Here is a 20,642-nt window from a genome sequence, read left to right on the forward strand (position 1 = left end):
TAAGTAATAAGATGAGAATTTCATATGAAACACTCTCGTTATTTGAAAGTGTATCCGGTAATTGCAAGTTAACACTATTCCGTATTAGAAATATATATATATAGTTTTCTCAGTTATTTTTATTTGGTTTAAATTGTCCAAAAAAAGTATGTCAGAAATTTTAACATTAGGAAGCAAAAAAGTCAAATTGGACATGCATTGGTATAATTCTTGTCATAAGAAATATGTGTCTTATAATTCATTACTCAGTTTTGGAAATTCCAGTGATTCTGTATTGTCTTTTAAAAGTTTTTCAGCTTTAACATTTGATTAGTAAATTCACTTTCATTTGAACCTGCTTCCTTTGAAGCTTTTATATTTTTGTTACTGATTTGGAAATATAAGGAACTCTTAATCTTTTATGAGGCAGCATGGTATAAAAAGCTGGGTTTGTACCTAACTGGTTTGAATCATAACTCAGTACTTACTGGCTGTGGAACTTAATGCAAATTACCCAGTCTTTTTGACCCTCAATTTTGTCATTCATGAAATGGAAATAATACCTTGTAGGGTTGCTAGGATTAAATGGGAATGTATTTCCTGTAGTGTGGCACATGTTCTCTGCATCTTTCTAACTTATGATGGAGGTTAAAGTCTTGGGTAAAATCTCAAACTGTGAATAAGAAAGGTGAGGATCTGTGAAAACTGAAACCTTCAGAAGACTGGATGTTTAGATTCTGTGTAAAGGAAGCATTGGATTGTTGCTCTGTCAGAGACCCCCATGCCGATTCTGGCCTTTGACTCCTTATATGTCTGGTTAAATTGAACTCCCTCTCACAGCTTCCTTCAAACTAAATGCAGTCTTCTGTCCTGCCTTCTCCATACAGCTCTGTGTGTGAGCCACACTGGCCTGCTTGCTGCTTTCTAATGTTGTATGTATTTCCGCATCCCTGTTCTGTTCCCTGCCTGAAGTGTTCTGATTGCTTGTTTGTTCTTCTGTCTACTGATGTCTGACTGACTTCTTAAGGATTTTCTAACATATCACCTATTTTGTGAAGCTTTAATTAGAATTAGCCCCTCTCTATCTCTTAAAATATTTCGGTCTTATATTCAGTAGAATATAAGTCATGTGGCACCGCTGCATGTCTGTGTGTCTATCTGTCTTTCCTGACAGAGTAGGGACTTTTCCAGTGCAGTAGTCTTTGCTTACTTAGCCTCTGCTCTCACTGCCCCTTGCACGGAATGTTCACTGTGTGTTTGAATAATTAAGTGAATGAAAGGGGGCCAACTGAGTTTACTTTAATGAGTATATAACATTCCTATTTATGTATAATTAGAGACAAATGGTTTTGTTTAAATAAGGTAACCAAGTCCTTTGCAACTTTAACTCCTTTAGTAGTATTCATAGTGCAAGGATACATTGGAGTTTAGTCCTGGTTAAAATGACTGCATTTCAAGGGGCATTGTATTATTGTGCTTTTCTGTAAGGCTGAAAATTATACTAGTGTCTTTACTGAAATTAAGCATTCAGTTGGAAAGTTGATTAGGAGCAGTAATTACTATTACTTTGAATAAGAAATATTATGCTGTTGCATTGCTCAGAATAATTCAACTTAAATTTTTTACTTATATCTATTTATAATTTTTTATGTAGGAATTCTGGATTGGTGGAAGCTGCCACTGCTTTGGGTCTCTACTGCTGCCTCATTTGTCTTCTGAGTGTTATTTTCTATATGTTGGTGCTCCCAAGACAGGGTTACAAAGTAAAGATTATTCACTTTCAGGAATTACTACTGCTGTAGGCTTGATTTGAGCCTCCAGTCTCTCTCTTTTTTTCTTTCTCATGAACGGACATAATACCCAAAATATTTTGATAATTGAACATAGTTCTTTGAATGAGCTATGTTTTTAGGTGGAACTACTTTCTTAGGTGAGAATAATAGATGACAGCTATTATTTGTAATGTGTGATAATCCTAGTAGTTTTGGAGTCTCCATAGTAGAAGAACACTTTGAGATTGGGGGTGAATTTATATATTCTTAAAGTGACAAAATTGCCACATAGTAAATGCTACTTAAATCTTTTTTCATTACATATTTGTGTGTATGTATGTGTATATATATATATATATTGATAGAAATTCATCATTTTTTAAAAACTAAATACAGAGCTGAATTTAAGTCATGTGGGACAAAACAATATTTTGTCATGATACTTGGTAAATAGACCTGGAGGTAATTATAAAGCAAACAATTTTTAAAAATCTGTTGCAGAAATAGTGCAGGCATTGTATCAACAACAGAAAATAAAAAACAAAATTGAGAAAAATATATATTCCCACCTCCTAGAGATGATTACTTTTAGTACCTTAGTTTGTAATCTTTTTGTCTACATATGTCTATCTGGGTATATATGCATTCTTATTCGATTATGGCATAATGCTGTGTATTCTCTTTTGAAACCTTTTTTTTTAGTCAGTAATGTGTGCTTTTCCATTTCAGTCATTTTTTTATCCCATATAATGCCCAGATCATTTTCAAATTTCTCTGGTTGGCTCAAAAATGTTCTTTATGGCTTGTTCGTCTAAAACAATAGCATTGTACCTATGAACTTGGCTCTTAGAATCCTTAAGTCTTTTTTTTTTTATTTAAAAAAATGTTTTGGAAGATTTTTATTCATTTATTTGACAGAGAAAGGCACAGTGAGAGAGGGAACACAGCAGGTGGAGTGGGAGAGGGAGAAGCAGGCTTCCTGCGCAGCAGGAAGGAGCTAAAATGATGTTGGCCTCGATCCTAGGACCCTGGGACCATGACCCGAGCGGAAGGCAGAGGCTTAACGACTGAGCCACCCAGGCACCCCAACCCTTAAGTCTTTTAAAAACAAGGGATACCCATTCCTCCCCTCCTTGCCTTTTAAAAAGACATTTGAGCAGAGACTGGGCCATATGTTTCAGACCTTTTGAATTTGTCCAGTTTATTCTCATGTCCTTTAGCTTGTTTTTCTATCTCTTGTATTTAATGTAAATTAAAATTTATATCTAAATACTTGGTTGAGTCTCAGGTTGAAGATACCTTGGATATCATAGGTGATGCTGTGTCCTTCATATTGTATCACACAGAAAGTTACAGGATCTCTGCTTAACTTCCTTGGTGATGCCCAGATTGACCACTGAAATTGGGTGGTGGCAGTCTTTTCTGCCCGCTGTTCAGTTACATTGGTCTCCTTACATCAGAGGGTATTTTGGGTGGTGTTGCTTTGGCTCTCTTAAGAAAAAAAAGTTCAGTTCTTCATCATCCACTAACCTGTTGGTTTAGAACCAGTTGTTGATCCTTGCCTAAATCAATAAATTTATTAGGGTTTGCAAAATATGACTTTTAAAGTTCTATTCTTTTGTGTTTATTAACACAGTGTTTTTCTGTAAAGTAGATCTTTACTGTATGAAATGGTGCTATTTGGTTGTCGTGAAATACAGCACCTACAGGAAAAGTAGCATAAATACTTAATCTCCCCCTTTTTCTACTTTCAGAGTAGAGAAAGAACTGTTCTAACAGCCACTTCAAAAGGTGATAAATGAAAAATAGTTTGTTCTTTTTTTCCTTTGAGAGTCTTTATCTAGACTCAAGGGTTTTAATTTTATTTAGGGTGTTTTAATTTACTACCATTTAAATTGTTTCTTTGATACTCAGTTTGTTAGAGCTTTAGGTCCTGGGATGTCCTTCATTTTAGCTCCTATATCTGTCTGATAGAGATCATTATCTCTTGAGTACCTTCCTTGTCTCCTGGCACAGAAAAATATCCCAGACTCGTCTTGTACCTTCCTGCCACAGACCTGGCATCCATTGTAGTTCCAAGTTTAGTGCCTTTTAATATATTAAATACTAGAGATGCAGTCTGGGTCCATCTAGGGATTGTTTGCTGCTAAGATTGATATGCTTTTAGGCCATTTCAGTGAAAAGACCTAGAGAACATAGATTTTTATAAACATGAGTTCATATTGATATTTCTAATTAAGGTTTTTACTTGATTTCTTGATTTTATACCTATAATCATAAATCTTAAAATCATTAGTAAAATTTCATTTTTTTGTACAATATAAAGAAGAAAGCTTGAGGATATCAATACTGATAATAGTAAAAACAAACTTGCAGAAGAAGTTTAAAATTTCTTTGTAGTTCTTTTTTTTTTAAGATTTTATTGATTTGAAAGAGAATGGGCATGAGAGAGAATATGAGCACAGGGAGAAGAGAAGCAGACTCCTCTGCTAAGCAAGGAGCCCTGTGTGGGGCTCGATTCCAGGACCCTGAGATAGATGTGTAACCAGCTGAGCCACCCAGGAGCCCCTCTTTGTAGTTCTTTTTGTTCTTACAGTGCTTCCTACCAAGAGGTACAGTAAACTTGAGGTAGCCAAATAACTCCTGTGAAATAAACTCTATCTCCTGGTTACCAATTTGATATTTAATTGGATTTGTTTGTTGCTGGTTTTAGTGTATGTTTTTCCCCTTTGCCACCCCTTCTCTATGAAGCAAACATGTTTATTGGTTTCTCAGTTATCATTTGTGTGTGTGCAAATGCACATGTGTGCTGAGAAGTTCAGATTCAGGCAAATTGTGTGTAAATCTTACTCATTTTATCCAAAAAGAAAATATTTTTTGTACAAAAGGTAGCATATTGTATATGCTATTGTGTGCGGTCTTTTTTCTTTTAATGAAAGGTTTTTATTTTTATTTTATTTTTTAAATTTTATTTATTTGAGAGAGAGAGAGATGGAGACAGATAGTGAAAGAGCATGAGCAGGGCAGAGGGAGAGGGACAAACAGAGTCCTGGTTGAGCAGAGAGCCTGATGTAGGGCTCTACCCCAGGACGCTGGGATCATGACCTGAACCACAGGCAGATGCTTAACCGACTGAGCCACCCAGGCAACCCTGTTTTTTTTTTTTTTCCCCTTAAAATATTTTTAGGTCTGTCCAATCAGTGTGTGGTAAAACTATGGATAAAACCTTTTAAAAAAATAATTTTAAAAAGCTTTTAGTAACTTGATAATTATTTTCAATTGAAAATAATACCAAAATTAACTCCATAATGTGAAAGCAGCCGAAAGTGATGAAAAAAGATCTACAAAAAGGCACTGGATTTGGTGAATTTTGGATTGTACTTGAAGATCAAATGGGGTCCAGGAGTAGGTAGGTGGAGAACTTCAGGGAACGTGTTGAAGGGAGGCTTGGGGCAGATCAGCTTGGCTGTTTTGGAAGGTCCATCTCAGAAAAATCACGAGATTAGAGAGAGGAATATTGGTACTCGGGAAGAAATGAGGTCTGCCACTATTGACAAATGCATAGAAATGTAGATTGGTTGGTATTTTTTGTTTTGTTTTGTTTTTTTAGTTTGATGCAGATTCTTCTGGAGCACAAAAGTTTGTTTTTATGCTGACTACAGTATGTAACATAAGTAAATAGAATGGCATGCTAAATGTTGATTACCTTGATGGTGAATGAGGAAAACTTTCTACCTTAGTTCAGTATTACTAAGTCACAAATACCAAGGACTTGGAAGAGATCATTGTGGTTGGCTCAACCTAATCTTGTGGAGTAGGAAATTGAAGCCTGGAAAGATGAAGTCATGTCCAGGTTATACAACGGGATGGCAGCATAAGCCAGGTCTTAAATCTGGCTTCCTAATTCTTAATTGTATCTACTTTTCTCTATGCTGTGGTGCCTTTTGTAACAATGAAAAATGAGAAGTTGTGTAGCTTTTTTTGTTTTTATTTTGATACTTGGTTTTTGTCCCAAGGTAACTTCAGTTCTGATTTATAGTCTGTGGTTTTTGTTTTCATGTATGTGGGCCTAAATAGTGTAAATGTGGAAGTTACTTTTTTCCTTAATTTTTATGTACTTACTTTTAATGTACTAGGTAAAGAGATTTGAAAATTATTTTGCCATATAATTATTTTGAGAATTTTTTGGCGGAATTAATTTTATGTACCTGTGTTTCTTAATTACACATGATGGTTTATAGATAAATACATTTGACATCCTTTTACTAGCATAGGTATAGTGATTTTTATAATCAGCTAATGTTTTACAACAAGTACATGTAGTTTGCATTGTTGTATATTTCAGATGTTTCCTTAACTTAAGTACTCAGATATTTATCCCAACATTATTGCTATGGGGTTTCCCGCAGAAAGACTTGAAGGCGTATACAGGAACAATATTGATGATGTAGTAAGGTAAGAACTCTTAATTTTCTGTTGCAAATATTGATGTATTCATGCTATATTTTCATTTAGAGAAGATTTCTAAGTCTTAGAAAATGATGTGCTTTGTGATGTGAACTCTTTTTATTATGTTGGTGCTCTATCACTGCTTTTTGTTTGTTTAATGGACCTCAATGGGATACAGCTCATTTGATAAGAACTAACCTTTGACATGGTTAGGTGTATGTAATAGGATTTCCTGGATTCCTTTTAAGGCTTCTTACCAATTTAAGTCCTGGATTCAGTTACACTATGGTTTTTGTCTTTTATTTTCACAATGGCGATTAGATTTAATCCTTGAGTGTATTCAGTCACTTAAATTTATTCATTCTAAGGTAGAGATAACTGATACCATGTATTTTTTTACATAGAACAGTTTATAATGGAGCATAAGTATACTAAGCATTTGAAGAAGTAATTTGGTACAGAGGATCTGGACAGGAATTGCTGGGCAAACCAAGGCCTGACTGACTTTTGTCTCTTTTATAAACTTGCATGATTTTTTAAGTGTAATTATTATCCAGCTTGAAACCGTATTTCTCAAGACTGATTTAAATAATTTTAACACATGTATAACCTAAGAGTATGTGATATATTTTATGAGAGAAGGAATTTGTTTCTGTTGTAGTCTTAATATATTTTCTCATTTCAAAGCAAAAATATATATGTATGAAAAATTAACTGTAAACATCAGAAAATTTAATGGCTTTTAAAGTTTAAAATTTTGGATTATTTTGTTTATCTTCTTAGAGAAATCTCTTTCTTGGAGACTTTCAATTTAAATATTTGATTAGAATTAATGTTATCTTGAATGGGAGAGCACTTTGTAAAGCATTATGCAAATGTAGAATCCTTATATAATTGAGTATATGAATTGTCTGTGTCCTTATTATGAGCTAGCCATAAGTTGTTTTGTTAAGTGGTTAATTTTTAACAATTTGCTTTGAACCAATGTATATATTTACATTTTGCAGTATTGAGTTGTGTCCAGTTGGACTGTTGTTGTGTTTAAATTGTTCAGAATTTTAAAATCAGTATCAGTATCTACAAAAAGTACAGAAAAAGCAGACTACTTTTTCGTAGTTTTATTACAGTTAGAGGTACATGGGGCTGTCAGAAGTACTGTTTAAGAATTTGAAAATAGGGAAATAAATGTGTCTTCTCATGGTTGGGCAGGACACAGTTGGAAGGATGCATAATATCAGATCCACGAGAGCAATAGCCTGATATGGCTTAGTCAGTGATAATACACATCTACAGAAAACACAGTGGGTGATGGGAAACAGAATGACGGGTGTAAATTTTGCATCGAGAGAGATGGAGAATCTGGAAAATGAGCAGTGCATCTCCTGAAGTGCAGGAGTGTTTATTAAGCCCCCTTAGGACCTAGATGAAATACCTTGCAGGTTGATCTGTTTTATATTACTACTATATAATTCTGTATTCAACCAAGTACTACTTAACCAGATCAGATTAGTACTCATGTGGAAAAAGAGTATGAATACTATGGATAGAGGACAGGTTTTTGGGTCACTGTAAGGGCCTCCTTGTGGTGGGTTTACCTGGGGTGCTTGCTCCCTTTGCTCTCTTCTGTGAATAAGTCACTGAAGCTGATTGATCATCTTTAAGTTACTGATAAAGTTTGGTTTCTGGATCAGCACATTTCATTTTCAGACCTTAGACTGATACTCTCACCAAGAAAATACTGTGCTACCAGTGCTTTGATCTTTCATCTTCCAACTTTGCAACTCCTGCCTTTAAGCCACTGAATTAAGATTCACAAATTTAATTTGTGAAATAATAACCAAAGTTGAAGTTTATTCTATCCACTTTAATGTATCTATTTTATCTAGCTTTTGTCTTTTTCAAATCTGTTATTCCTTAAAAAGATTTATGTGTATGGTTTGTTATTTAGCCAGTAGTTGCTTTAGCCAAATGATCTTGTCACCCTTTGGCAAGGGTGGTAGCCTGTAAATGACGAAGAATGATCTGCTGAGTAGAATAGCTAGGGCGTGCATGCCTGGCTTGTCTTGCCCTCCTGCTCCCCTCCAGTTTTGTGACTGGGGATATATATGGCTATTGAGGCTTTCGTTGGCTTCATTTGCTCACTCTACTCCACTTCTTTTATGAGAAAAAGGAGGAACAGTCACCCCAGGAAGGTAGCTGTAGCTTTTCCCCTATGAATAAAATAATTTCCAAGAAGAGGATTAACTTCTCTAAGGGATTGGCTGTCTCTAATACCTAAATGATTCATTTCCTTGATTGGTTCCCACAATATGGGAAATAGTAGTAATAAGCAGTAGTGATTTCTTTTTGGTTCAAAGATGATAAAGTGATAATGAAAAAGCGTGTCTTTTTTTATCTTCTTACAAGTTTTCTCATAAATGTATTTCCATTTGGATTTTCCTTTGCCCTATCTATTTGAATTTTTACTTCTCTAAATCCATGTTTTTTTTTCTATGATTTTCCCCCAAACAAGAAATATTGTTCCAGGTTCAGGTTTTGTTGGTGTTGTACATCTTTGCTCTGAGTAAAAGAAACTGAAATTGCAAATGCCTTTATGCTTAAATTATGCAGTATTAAACTGTTTTGGGATATGGATTGTTATGGCAATGTGAAATTTTATACTTAAGGTACTCAAGTAACAAATATTTAACTTCTCCTTTTGAGGTTACCTCCTAGGGTTAGGAATTAATGTAAAAAAATAGAAAGTGGGGGAGAAGTGAACCAAGTTGGAATTTTTTACTATCTTAACTGCAAATGTTAGGCTTAATAATCAGAATTGACATGTCAGGACAAGGACATTTCAACAAAGGAAGATGAAGAGCTAACTCTTCCCAGATTGTTTTTTTTTTCTTTTCCTCTTATTCCTACCTTCTCTTCCCCTCCTTTATTGCCATTAAGCTCTTGTTCTGACCAGCTGGTAATTTGAAACAATGTTTTATTCAGATAATTGATTATTCTTGGATATGTGTGGTAATCTTATCCCCCTGGGCTAATATTGAAATTACCCTAATTTATATGTTATCTGGTATAAATCTAAGCAGCCTTTAACAAAATGATGCATTATGTGTTTAACCGACATAGCTTAAGAACTGTTCTGTACTTAATAAATCAGCCAAATGTAGGTTTAATAGAGGTGAACTGGCTTTCTTACTGCAGAACCTTTAATACACTACTATGCCTTGCAAATCTCCCAAGAATGAAATTTGAATATGCTGCTTTCCTTTTCCTTTTTTTCTTTTTCTTCCCCTCATTCTCCCTTCTCTCATTTCTTTTGTACCGTGTTAAAATAACATCTTTCTAAAACAGTGTTTCTTGGAGCACAATTTGGGTAGTGTTGAAAATGAAAAAAGATGCATGTAACAATATTTCCCCCTAGTCTGAAATCAGTAGGAAGTAATTTACTTCCCCTTTTATTGGAAAGATTTTAGATGCGGTTAGATTCCCATATTTGTCGTAAGAGTAGGCTTAGAGCTGAGCTTTCTGATACATAGTGATTAAAAAAAAAAAAAGACTTTATCCATTGTCTTCTATACTATCAGCTATTTTGTTCCTGTGTGTGTGTGTGTGTGTGTGTGTGTGTATCCTCCAACTTTCCTGTTTTATACATTCTTCCCAAAGAAATTTAAAATAATCTTCTCTTAATTATATGTCGATCTCTCAATCAGCCTTTTATTTATGTGTTAATGTCCGATAAAAAAGGAATTGTTTGTCTTCCCAACAATATCATTATTGGCTGTTCAGTTCCAAGAATTAAAAAGAGAGTATAGAGAGGAAAGTGTCACACTAATTTAGAGGAAAGAGTATTGTTTCCATTCTCCATTTCAACAACTTTTGACTTCTCCTTTATACTGCCTTTCTTTTTCCTGCTTCCTTTTTTCTCTTTATTGTGGCAAAAATTATATAACATAAGATCAATCATTTTAAAGTGAACAATTCACTAACATTTAGTACCTTTCCAATATTTTGTAACCACCACCTCTCTCAAGTCCCCAAACGTTTTTTAATACCCCAAAAAAAAGAAAAGCCTATACCCATTGGCTGCCTCCCACTTCTTTTGTTAGTTTTATTTCCTTACAAATAGCAGATCCTTGATAGATTTGACAGTGTTTATAGTATCTGCATCAATCTAGGATGATAGTATCTTTCAATCTTTTAGGATTTTAATAATAGGTAACACTTATTTTTCATTATTTCTGTTGTATAAGCTCTTTACATGTGTCATTTTATTAAAAATCTTTACAATTAACCTGTCCCCATTTCATATATGGTTTAAAAGAAGTTAATTTCCCCAAGTGCCATAGTGGGTAAGTAGTGAGCTGAGGGTCGAGTCTAGTCTGTGAGATTCCAAAGCTGATTGTCTCAGTAGCCATATCTATGTACACCAGAATATGCCTATATAGGCATATTCCAGAAAAAATTTATTTAGGATTTGAGTTTCCAGGTTGAAAAAAAAGCTATAAAGTGCCAAGCACAACGAATGAAAACAGGCCAATACCAGGCAGTTATTACAAAATTTCTTTAAGAATATCAGAAATAATGAGAATGTCTCAAAAGCTTTTGGGATCATTTAGGAGGGATTAGGAATATATATGTCATCTAACTTCTCATAATCTAAGATTCTAATTTAAAGATGGAAGATGGAGGACTAGCGCTTTTCAAGTTCTGCATTCAGCCTAGAGTTCTGTATCCAGCCAAACCATTAGTCAAGTGCAAAAGGAGGAAAGAAAGACCTTCAAGAACAAGAAAAAATATATATCCACCATGCAGCATTTCTTAGGAAATTCCTAGACCATGTGCCCTAACAAAATGAGAGAATAAACCATCAAAATAAAGAAAGGGGCTTTAAAATTTTGTTTTAAATTTTTCTTTTTCTTTTCTTTTCTTTTTTTTTTTTTTTGAGAGAGGGGTCAGTGAGGGGGCAGAGGGGAGAGGAAGAGTCTTAAGCAGGCTCCATGCCCAACCCAGAGACTAATGCGGTGCTCCATCTAACATCCCTGAGATCAGAACTTGAGCTGAAGAGTCAGATGTTTGACCAACTGAGCTACCCAGGTGCCACTAAACTTTACCATTTTAACCATTTCTGAGTGTATACTTCAGTGGCCTTAGGTACATTCATATTGTACAGCCTAAAACTTTTTTTTTCTCCTACCACACTGAAATGTTGTACGCATTAAATAGTAGCTCCCCCATTTTCTCTACTCTGAGCTCTTGGCAACCACTGTTCTACTTTCTGTGTCTGTGTATGTAACTATTCTGGGCACCTTATATAAGTGGAGTCATGCAATCTTTGCCTTTTTGTGACTGACTTAGCATAGCATGTGACTTCGTTTAGCATAATGTCTTCAAGGTGCACTCATGTTGTGGCCTATATTGGCCATGTTTTCTTCCCTTGTATGTATATAGCACATTCTGTTTATTCATCCATGGATGGACACTTGAGTTGCCTCTGCCTTTTGACTGTTGTAAATAATGCTGAATCTTGCTGCTTTCAGTTCGTTTGGTTGTATACCCAGAAATGGAGTGGCTGGGTCAAATAGTGATTCTGTGTTTAATTTTTTGAGGAACTACCATATTGTTTCTCCCAGCAGCTGCATCATTTTTCATTCTCAGCAGCAAGAATAAATGTTCCAGTTTCACTACATCCTTGTCAACACTTGGTATTTTCTGAGCTTTTTTTTTCCTCATTCTTTTTTTTTAAGATTTTATTTATTTATTTGACAAACAGAGATCACAAGTAGGCAGAGAGGCAGGCAGAGATTGGAGGAAGCAGGTCCCCTGCAGAGCAGAGAGCCTGACAGGAGCCTCGATCCCAGGACCCTGGGATCATGACCTGAGCCGAAGGCAGAGGCTTTAACCCACTGAACCACCCAGGCGCCCCACTTTTTTTTTTTTTTTAATAGAGCCATCCTAATGGGTGTGAAGTGGTATCTGTAACTTGAAGAAGTCACACATGTCAGCTACAGAAGCAGAAACCTGAGAAACTTCCTTCTCTCTATGAGCCTTGGTAACTGACCTCTCCTGCAAAGCCCCTTCCCCAAAAGCAAGAGGAAAAGGACGGGGCATAAAGCACCCTTATTTTAGCTAGACTCTTTCTAAGATTTTTCCCATTCTTTACCTCTGGAGTATGATAGCTGATGATTGCTTTGTTTGCTGGGAACCAGCTCTCTAGGAAATTCGTGTTAGCCACTTGGCCACTCTCATGTACCCTGGCCCTCTGTTTTAAAAAATGAACAAATGCTAAAAGAAGGTTTTAGAAACAGAGGTATTTAAAATGTGCACACTGGACACATCAGTACTTCTAGCGTACACACTTAGAATGACTGTAATTATCTTGAAACAACTTACAAAGTCTAAATTTGAGGTCTATGGTCTCCCTTCTTGGAAGGCCTATTTAAGCATCTGGTTGATTCAGTCTTATATTTCTCATCACCTAATAGGAGGCCTTCCATCTCTTTCCTCTTCTGTTCCTCTTTTAAATTTGAGTCTAGACAATATAGCTCAAGTTCCAGAGGAACCAGAAAAATGACCAATGATTTTCAGTTTTGGGGACTCTGATTTTGTGTATGATCTTTTTGCCGCATGATCTTTTTTCTTTTAATTGAAGTATAGTCAACATATATGTTATATTAGTTTCAGGTTTATAATGTAGTGATTGGAAAAATCTAACAAGTATAACTGCCATTTGTCACCATAGAATACTCTGACTTATATTCCCTTTCATCACCATGACTTATTCATTCCATAACTAACCTGTATCTCCTGCTCCCCGTCACCCATTTTTCCATTTTGTCCATAGCCATACCTGCTCCCTTTTGTATTTAAGGGTCTGTTTCTGCTTTTTGTTTTGTTTTGTTTAAAAAATTTTTTTTTTCAGATTCTACATATAAGTGAAATCATATGGTATTTGTCTTTCTGTGACTGACTTACCTTGCTTAAGGTAATACTCTATATCCATCCATGTTGCAAAAAAAAATTTCATTCCTTTTTAATGGCTGAGGTATAGTCCATTGTTTGTGTATCAATCATCTCTTTATTCATCTGTCATTGGACACTTGGGCTGCTTTCATAATTTGGACATTGTAAATAAATGCTGCAGTAAACATAGGGGGTATATGTATCATTTTGAATTAAAGTTTCTGTTTTCTTTGGTTATATATACTTATTAGTGGAATTACTGGATCATAAGGCAGTTCCACTTTTAATTTCCTGAGGAACCTCTGTACTGTTTTCCATAGTGGCTGCACCAATTCACATTCCCACTAACAGTACATAAGGGCTCCTTTTTTTCCACATTCTTAACCAATACTTGTTTCTTGTCTTTTGGACTCTAGACGTTTGGCAGTTGTAAGGTGGTAAGGTGGTAACCTCAGTGTGGTTTTAATTTGCACTTACATAATGATTAGTGATGTTGAACATCTTTTCATGGGCTTATTGCCCATTTGTTTATCTTTTTGGAGAAATGTTTAGCAGTTTGTGTTTTTGTTGTTGAGTTCTAGGAGTTCTTTATATATTCTGGATATTAATCCCTTATCAGATATGTGATTTGCAAATATTTTCTCCCATTCTCTTGCTTTGTTGATAGTGTTCTTGATGAACAAAAAGTTAAAAGTTTGATGCAGTACAGTACAATTTAACTATTTTTTGTTGTCTGCCTTTGGTGACGCATCCAAGAAATCATTGCTAAACTGGTATTATGAAGCTTTTCTTCTGTATTTCCTTTTAAGAGTTTTATAGTCTTTGGTCTTTTTTGCTTAGATCATTAATCCATTTTAAGTAATTTTTGACTATGTTTTAAGATAAGGGTCTAACTTAATGCTTTACATGTGGATATCCACTTTTCCCAACACCATTTGTTGAAAAGACCATCCTTTCCCCATTGAATGGTCTTTCCACACTTGTCAGAGAATTTTTGACCGTATATACAAGAGTTTATTTCTGGGTTCTCTATTCTAGTCAGTTGGCATACATGTCTGTCTTCATGCCAGTACAACACTTTGTATCTTTATGGTAGATTTTGAAATCAGTAATTGTGAGTCTTATATCTTTGTTCCTCTGATTCAAGAGTCTTTTGGCCATTGAGGGTTTTTGAGAGTCCAATTGAATTTTAATGGAATTTTCTAGTTCTGAAAAAAAAAAAGTTTTGGGGATTTTTGAATAATATTAATCTGTAGATTTTGTTGGATGATATTGAAATATTAACAGTATCAGATTGGGGTGTCTTTCCATTTTTTTAGGTCTTTAATTTTTTTTTTCAACAGTGTTTTATAGTTTTCTCTGTATATCACCTCCTTAATTAAGTTCTTTCCTAGATTCTCTTTTTTGGTGTTTATCATGGATGGAATTTTTCTTTTTGGATTGTTCATTGTCAGTGTATAGAAGTACAGCTGATTTTTGCACATTAATTTTGTATGCTGCTGCTTTGCTTAGTTTGTTTATTCTGATTTTTTTTTTTTTTTTTTTTTTTTGGTGTGGAATCTTTAAGGTACATGTAAAAACATATAGAACATGTCATCTGCAAACAGAGATAATTTTATTTCTTCCTTTTTAATATGGTTGCCTTTTTGGATAGAAGTAGCAAAACAGACTTCCTGTTTTGTTATTGACCTTAGAGGACAATTTTTGTCTTTTACCATCGCATGTCATGGTAGCTATGGGGTGTGGAGTTTTTCTTTTTAAACCGACTTTAGTTTTTGGAGCAATTTTACATTCACAGCTACATTCAATTAGAAGGTACAGAACTTTCCTGTATGCCCCCTGCCCTCACACATATATGGTCTCCTTCATTATCCTTGCCCTCTACCAGAGTGGTTTATTTGTTGTATTGATGAACCTGTACTGACATCATCATCAACAAAATCCGTAATTTCCATTAGGCTTCACTCTTGGTGTTGTGTGTTGTATGAGCTTGGAAAAATTTTAATGACATGTATCCACCATCATAGTAACATACCTAGTGGTTTCACTGCTCTAACAGTAGTCTGCAGTCTGCCTATTTGTCCCTTTCCTCCCAGCCCAGCCGCTGGCAACTGCTGATTTTTTTTTACTGTCTCCATACTTCTGACTTTTCTATACTGTCATATAGGTGAAATCATCCAGTATGTAGCATACAAAAACTCTGGTACTATCCAATATGGCAATATATGAAAAACCCACAGCATGCAAAATGGTATGGCCACTTGGAAGACAGTTGGTAGTTTCTTAAAAAACTAAACATACTCCATAAAATCAAGCAATTGTATCCCTTTGGGTAGTTACCCACAAGAGTTGCAAACTTATATTCAAACAAGAATGGATGTCAAGTCTTTAATGCCTGGCTCCTAAATGAGGAAAAGGGGGGGAAATGAAGGGGAAAAATGGGCTCTGGATCTTTAAGTCCCCTGGAAGCCTTTTCCATCAGTGGGGATTTCAGCAGTGGTGGCCTGCTTCTGTGTGTGCAGGTGTGTAATCAGAAGCAGCAGCCAATGATCAGAACACAGATCACTGATATTTGGAGGACAAGGTCCCATAAGCTGGTGTAGGCTGTGCTAGGCATATGTGCATGGCTTCCTGTTGCGAGGTGAGGGGGTGGGCACTGGGGTGGGTAGCTGCTACCATAGTGAGAGTTGAAATTGACTGAAATTAACTGTGATTTACTGTCTAAGCCTTTCCCTAGAAGCTGCAAGCTTTTGAATAGACTCCAGGATTCCAAAATAGTTACACTAGTCAGATTATGCCAGTACAATTCTTGTTTAGGTGGGGAGATGGATTCCTGGTGACTCCTACTTTGCCATCTTCCCTCAACTAATTTCTTATTACAAGTTTTTTTTTTTTATATCTTTTGGAATACGTGTTTATGTATTCCTTTGACAAAAATAATTTTAAAATGCACTTTGGCAGCTCATAGGAGTTCATAGGAATTGAGGAAAGAAAAGACTTCTAAAAACTAAAGACTGTATTCTCACAGCTGTCTTTAATGAATTCAGATTATTATATATTGAAATTATTTGAAGTAAGGTATAGTGTGTCTTAGATTGTACTCTATTCCACATTTTGAGGGTATTACCTCTCTGCTCTTAAGTTTTTAGTCTACTTTCCAAGTTATCTGTAGTTAAATTTTCCCATTTCCCTTTGGAAAATGTGCTTTCTTTTTCTTGCTTTTTTCCGCTTTTCCATTGTATCAAATTTATAAGGCAGTGAGCCAATTGTGGGCATGAAATCCTTGGGAGGAGAGAGGAGGAAGTGGGAGGGGCAGCCATGGTGAATGTTTTCCTAAGTAATATTCAAGTTCTTTGAGAGAACTTACCCTCCCCCCTTTTTAAAAATGCTGTGATATTTTCTCTTAAATAGATTGTTTATCCTCCTGCCAGTCTCACTGTTGGGCAAAGTGCTAGATAAGAAATTGTATAGTTCACATTATTAAAGGGAATACAAAAAGTATTTTACCAACCCTTAGTCAAAAAAAAAAAAAAAAAAAAAAAAAAAAAAAAAAAAAAAAAACAAACAAAAGCCAAAAAAACAGAACAGCTATAGGATAATAAATAAAAGAACAGAGTCAGAGTTCTGGGTTGCACATGACAGAAAGTAGCTCTAATTAAGCAGAAAAGAATTATTTGAAAAATATTAGATAGCTCATAGGTAGAGAATCAGGAAGCAAGGCATGGTCAAGAGGTTACAATAAGGTAGACTCTGCTTAGGACATGGCTGCTTGAAAACTTGCTATCCCGGGTACTGCTGCCTTGACTGCATGTTGTTGACTGTGCTTATAAGCTTTCAGCACTTCTGGAGCTTTCTTTCAGTGATCTGACTCCTTTGCCCCTTGCTATCACCACCTAGGATTCAGTGTCCAGAGTAGGAGGACCTAATTGGTGTTAGACTTGCACCCATGATGAGGAAGATAAGGAAGGGAATATTTGCTTCTCACTTTTTGAAATTCTCTCCAAATTAGAATGATTGTGGATGCTGAACAGCCTAAAGAGTACTAAAACCTCCTATAAATTTCTCTTACTTCACACGTCCTATCCTCAGACTCTCTTCCCAAAGATACCTACAATTAAAACTTTCAGGTATTCTTTAAGAAACTGTTTTCTTCTTACATCCACTTTTTAAGAGAAATAGTTGGGAACATAGTGCCTACTCTTCTGCATCTTGCTTTTTTTTTTTTTCCATTTACCATACTTAGGAATTTTCCATACTGACATGGAGATGGAACTGATTTTGTTATTGGCTTTTATTCCATTTTATGATCATTCCATAATAAACAGTCCCCTCCAATCCATATTAGGTTATTTCTTGTTTGTCACTATTGAAAACAGCACTCTAATAAACATTTTCTCACACATACCTTGGTGTCCTTTAACAGGTATTTACTGAAGGTAGATCCTTAGCAGTGGAGCAGTGGAGTTTTTCTCTTCTCCACAGTGGAATTTATTCTCACCAACATGTATGACAGCATCTTTCCCCCTTCAGTCTTGGCAAACAATATTATCAAACTTAAACTTTTTGTAATTTGTTGGGTAATTTGAGTTTTATTGCATTTCTTTAATTGTGAGATTAAGCGACTTTGTGATCTTTATTGGTCATATTTTTTTCCTTTTGGTTTGTACATGTATACTGACTGACCCTATCTTCAGCATATTTAAAATTTTTTTTTCTTAATGATTTTTATGAATGCTTCAAAAATTAAGGAAGTTAGTGGTATTCTTTCTTAAGACAATTTTATAATGCCCTGCCTTGCTGGTCTTTTGAATTTTATGATTGCGATATTCAGGTGAAGCTGTTACAGAGAGCTTTATGGATTATCTCTGTTTCAAATTATTGATTGCTAACTGTATGCTTTACTAATATGTCTAATCATGGAATGTCAAAGATTTTGTTAACAGTTGTTTGTTCAGGAATATTCTTTAAGAAATAACCTTGCTTAAATAGCAACTTGAAACAATTTTAATCCAGAAAAATGTCATGCATCCACCACTCTTGAGTTACTGAATCAGAGCAAACCTTCTCTTGGACAGAGACAATAGAAGTGAAAGGGAATTTAGTGGCTCCTAAGCCTAGCCTTGCCTTTTCTCTCTCTTTCTTTCTTTCTGGAGTTCTGCTTATCCTCTGGCTCTGGTGTCATATGACTCTCTAACCTGTACAGTTCTACCTTATTTAATGTTCTTTTTGGATCCAGACATTTTCCTCATTTCAAGCCTTTTCTTTTGTCTTTACTATTCTTATGTTCCTTTATATATGCTCTTTTGTATTCATCTAGGATTATTTCCCTTTTTTCCACTAGGATTATTTCCCTTCCCCCACCCCCGGTTGTAACCTTTTAAATCTGAACATTGTGAGTGAATTCTCTGCAACTGTATTGATTGGTTTTCTAAGATAATTTCTGTTCATTTGCCTTTTTTAAACTAGTATCGCTTGTGATTGTTTATACAGAATTTTAGTTTTTAAATTAGTCTCTCTGTAATCTTTCCTTTTGGATTTTGAGTTATGAATTCATAGCCTGTTATTTAAATGAAGCTTTTGAAATCCGTTTTACTGATCTGTATCATATCTAACTATGCCAGTATTTCCTTCCTTGTCTGACGTGAACTCTAAAATTATATGAACACTTTCTCCCTGTTTCCTGGCATTTCCACTGAAACTTGTTCCTCATTCTAGGTTAGAAATACGTCCAGAATTTTAGTTTTCTTCTTTATTGTATTAATCTACTAATAAAATTAATCAAACATACCAGGAATTTGTTAGAAAACTGCGTATGGTTGAAAATACTTTTTCATGGGCGCCTGGGTGGCTCAGTGGGTTAGGCCTCTGCCTTCAGCTCAGATCATGATCTCAGGGTTTTGTGATCGAGTCCCGCATTGGGCTCTCTGGTCAGCGGGGAGCCTGCTTCCCTCTCTCTCTCTCTCTCTGTCTGCCTCTCTGCCTATTTGTGATCTCTGTCTGTCAAATAAATAAATAAAATATTAAAAAGAAAATAATACTTTGTCAATAGGTATTTTGACAGTTGTAAAGTCCCAGTAATTACTGTAACTTTCCTCTTTTAATTTTATGCTCTATTCCAAGAATGTACCCATTTCCACTACCTTCCTAAGCATATGTATTGTGGTCTGTTGTGTTTTTTCAATGATCTCTGTGTTTTAGACCTGTGCTGTCCAATATGTTAGCTATTAGCCACATGTAGCTATTTATGTTTAAATTAGTTAAGATAAATTTACTCATTAATGTTCATTTGCCTTAGTTTTCAATAGCTACATGCGGTTAGTGGCTTCTGTGCTGGACAGCATAGGTACAGAACATTTTCATCACTGAGGAAAGTCCTATAGGGCAGTGCTTTTTTTTTTTTAAAGAATTATTTATTTTTTGAAAGACACAGCAAGAGAGGGAACACAAGCAGGGGGATTTGGAGAGGGAGAAGCAGGCTTCCTGCTGAGCAGGGAGCCTGATGCAGGGCTCTCAGTTCCAGGACCCTGGGATCATGACCTGAGCCCACGGCAGATGCTTAATGACTGAGCCACCCAGGCACCCTGGACAGTGCTTTTCTGAATGTCATTTTGCTTTTCATTCTAAAAAGTTCTCATTCCTGAATGTGATATACTTGTTGTATTTCTATCTCTGGTATTAAGCAAAATACATTTGAGATATTTTGACGTGGGTTGCATTTTACATGTTGGTAGTTGTAATCAGATTACTTTCAAATTTAACTTTATTGAGGTATAATTTATTTGCAGTAAAGTATATTCACTTTAAGTGTACAGTTCAGGGAGTTTTGACATGTATATACATCCATGTAAACATCACCACAGTCATGATTTAGAACATTTATAGTGCCATAAAAGTTTTCTTCATGTCTCCCTATAGTCAGTCCCCCAGCCTTGATTCTGGGCAGTTTCTAATTCTTCACTGTAGTTAAGTTTTGACTGTGTTAATATTTTATATATATGCAGTTATAGAGTATGTACTTTTTTTGGTTGGGTTTCTTAGTCTTTGCATAATTACCTTGGTTGTTGCTTATTTCAGTAATGACTTTTTTTTTATTGCTGAATAGTATTCCACTGTATGGTTACGATATAATTTATTTATCCACTCACCTGTGATGGGCAGTTGGGTTATTGTAAATTTAGGTCTATTATGAACAAAGCTGCTGTGAGCATTCATGGCCAAGACTTTTGTGGACATATATTTTTATGTCTTTTGGTTAAATGTCCATGAAAAGAATTTCTGGGTCATATGATATAATTACTGAAAGAAAAAAAGGTATATATATTTAGGTTAATGGAACAGAAGAGAGATTACAGGAAAACTCAGACATAGGTTGTTAGAAAAGATGATAGAGAATTCACTGGGGACAGGATACTCATATTAACAAATGGTGTTGGAACAACTGAATATCAGTATGAAGACAATTACTTCTGATAATACAAAAAAATCTCA

The 20,642-nt window shown here is 35.2% G+C and overlaps 1 protein-coding gene across 1 annotated transcript in view; it reads left to right on the plus strand.

The window, feature by feature from the left end:
* PTEN (phosphatase and tensin homolog) overlaps positions 1-20,642 on the plus strand; it is an 86,832-nt gene that overhangs the window by 19,757 nt on the left and 46,433 nt on the right. The window contains exon 2 of the mRNA XM_045081451.1: positions 6,122-6,206. Coding sequence (XP_044937386.1) covers positions 6,122-6,206 — 85 coding nt within the window. The remainder of the gene's footprint in view (positions 1-6,121; positions 6,207-20,642) is intronic.

The sequence above is a fragment of the Mustela putorius genome, unplaced genomic scaffold (assembly GCF_011764305.1).
Source record: "Mustela putorius furo isolate JIRA1106 unplaced genomic scaffold, ASM1176430v1.1 tig00000577_pilon_pilon_pilon, whole genome shotgun sequence".
NCBI lineage: Eukaryota > Metazoa > Chordata > Mammalia > Carnivora > Mustelidae > Mustela > Mustela putorius.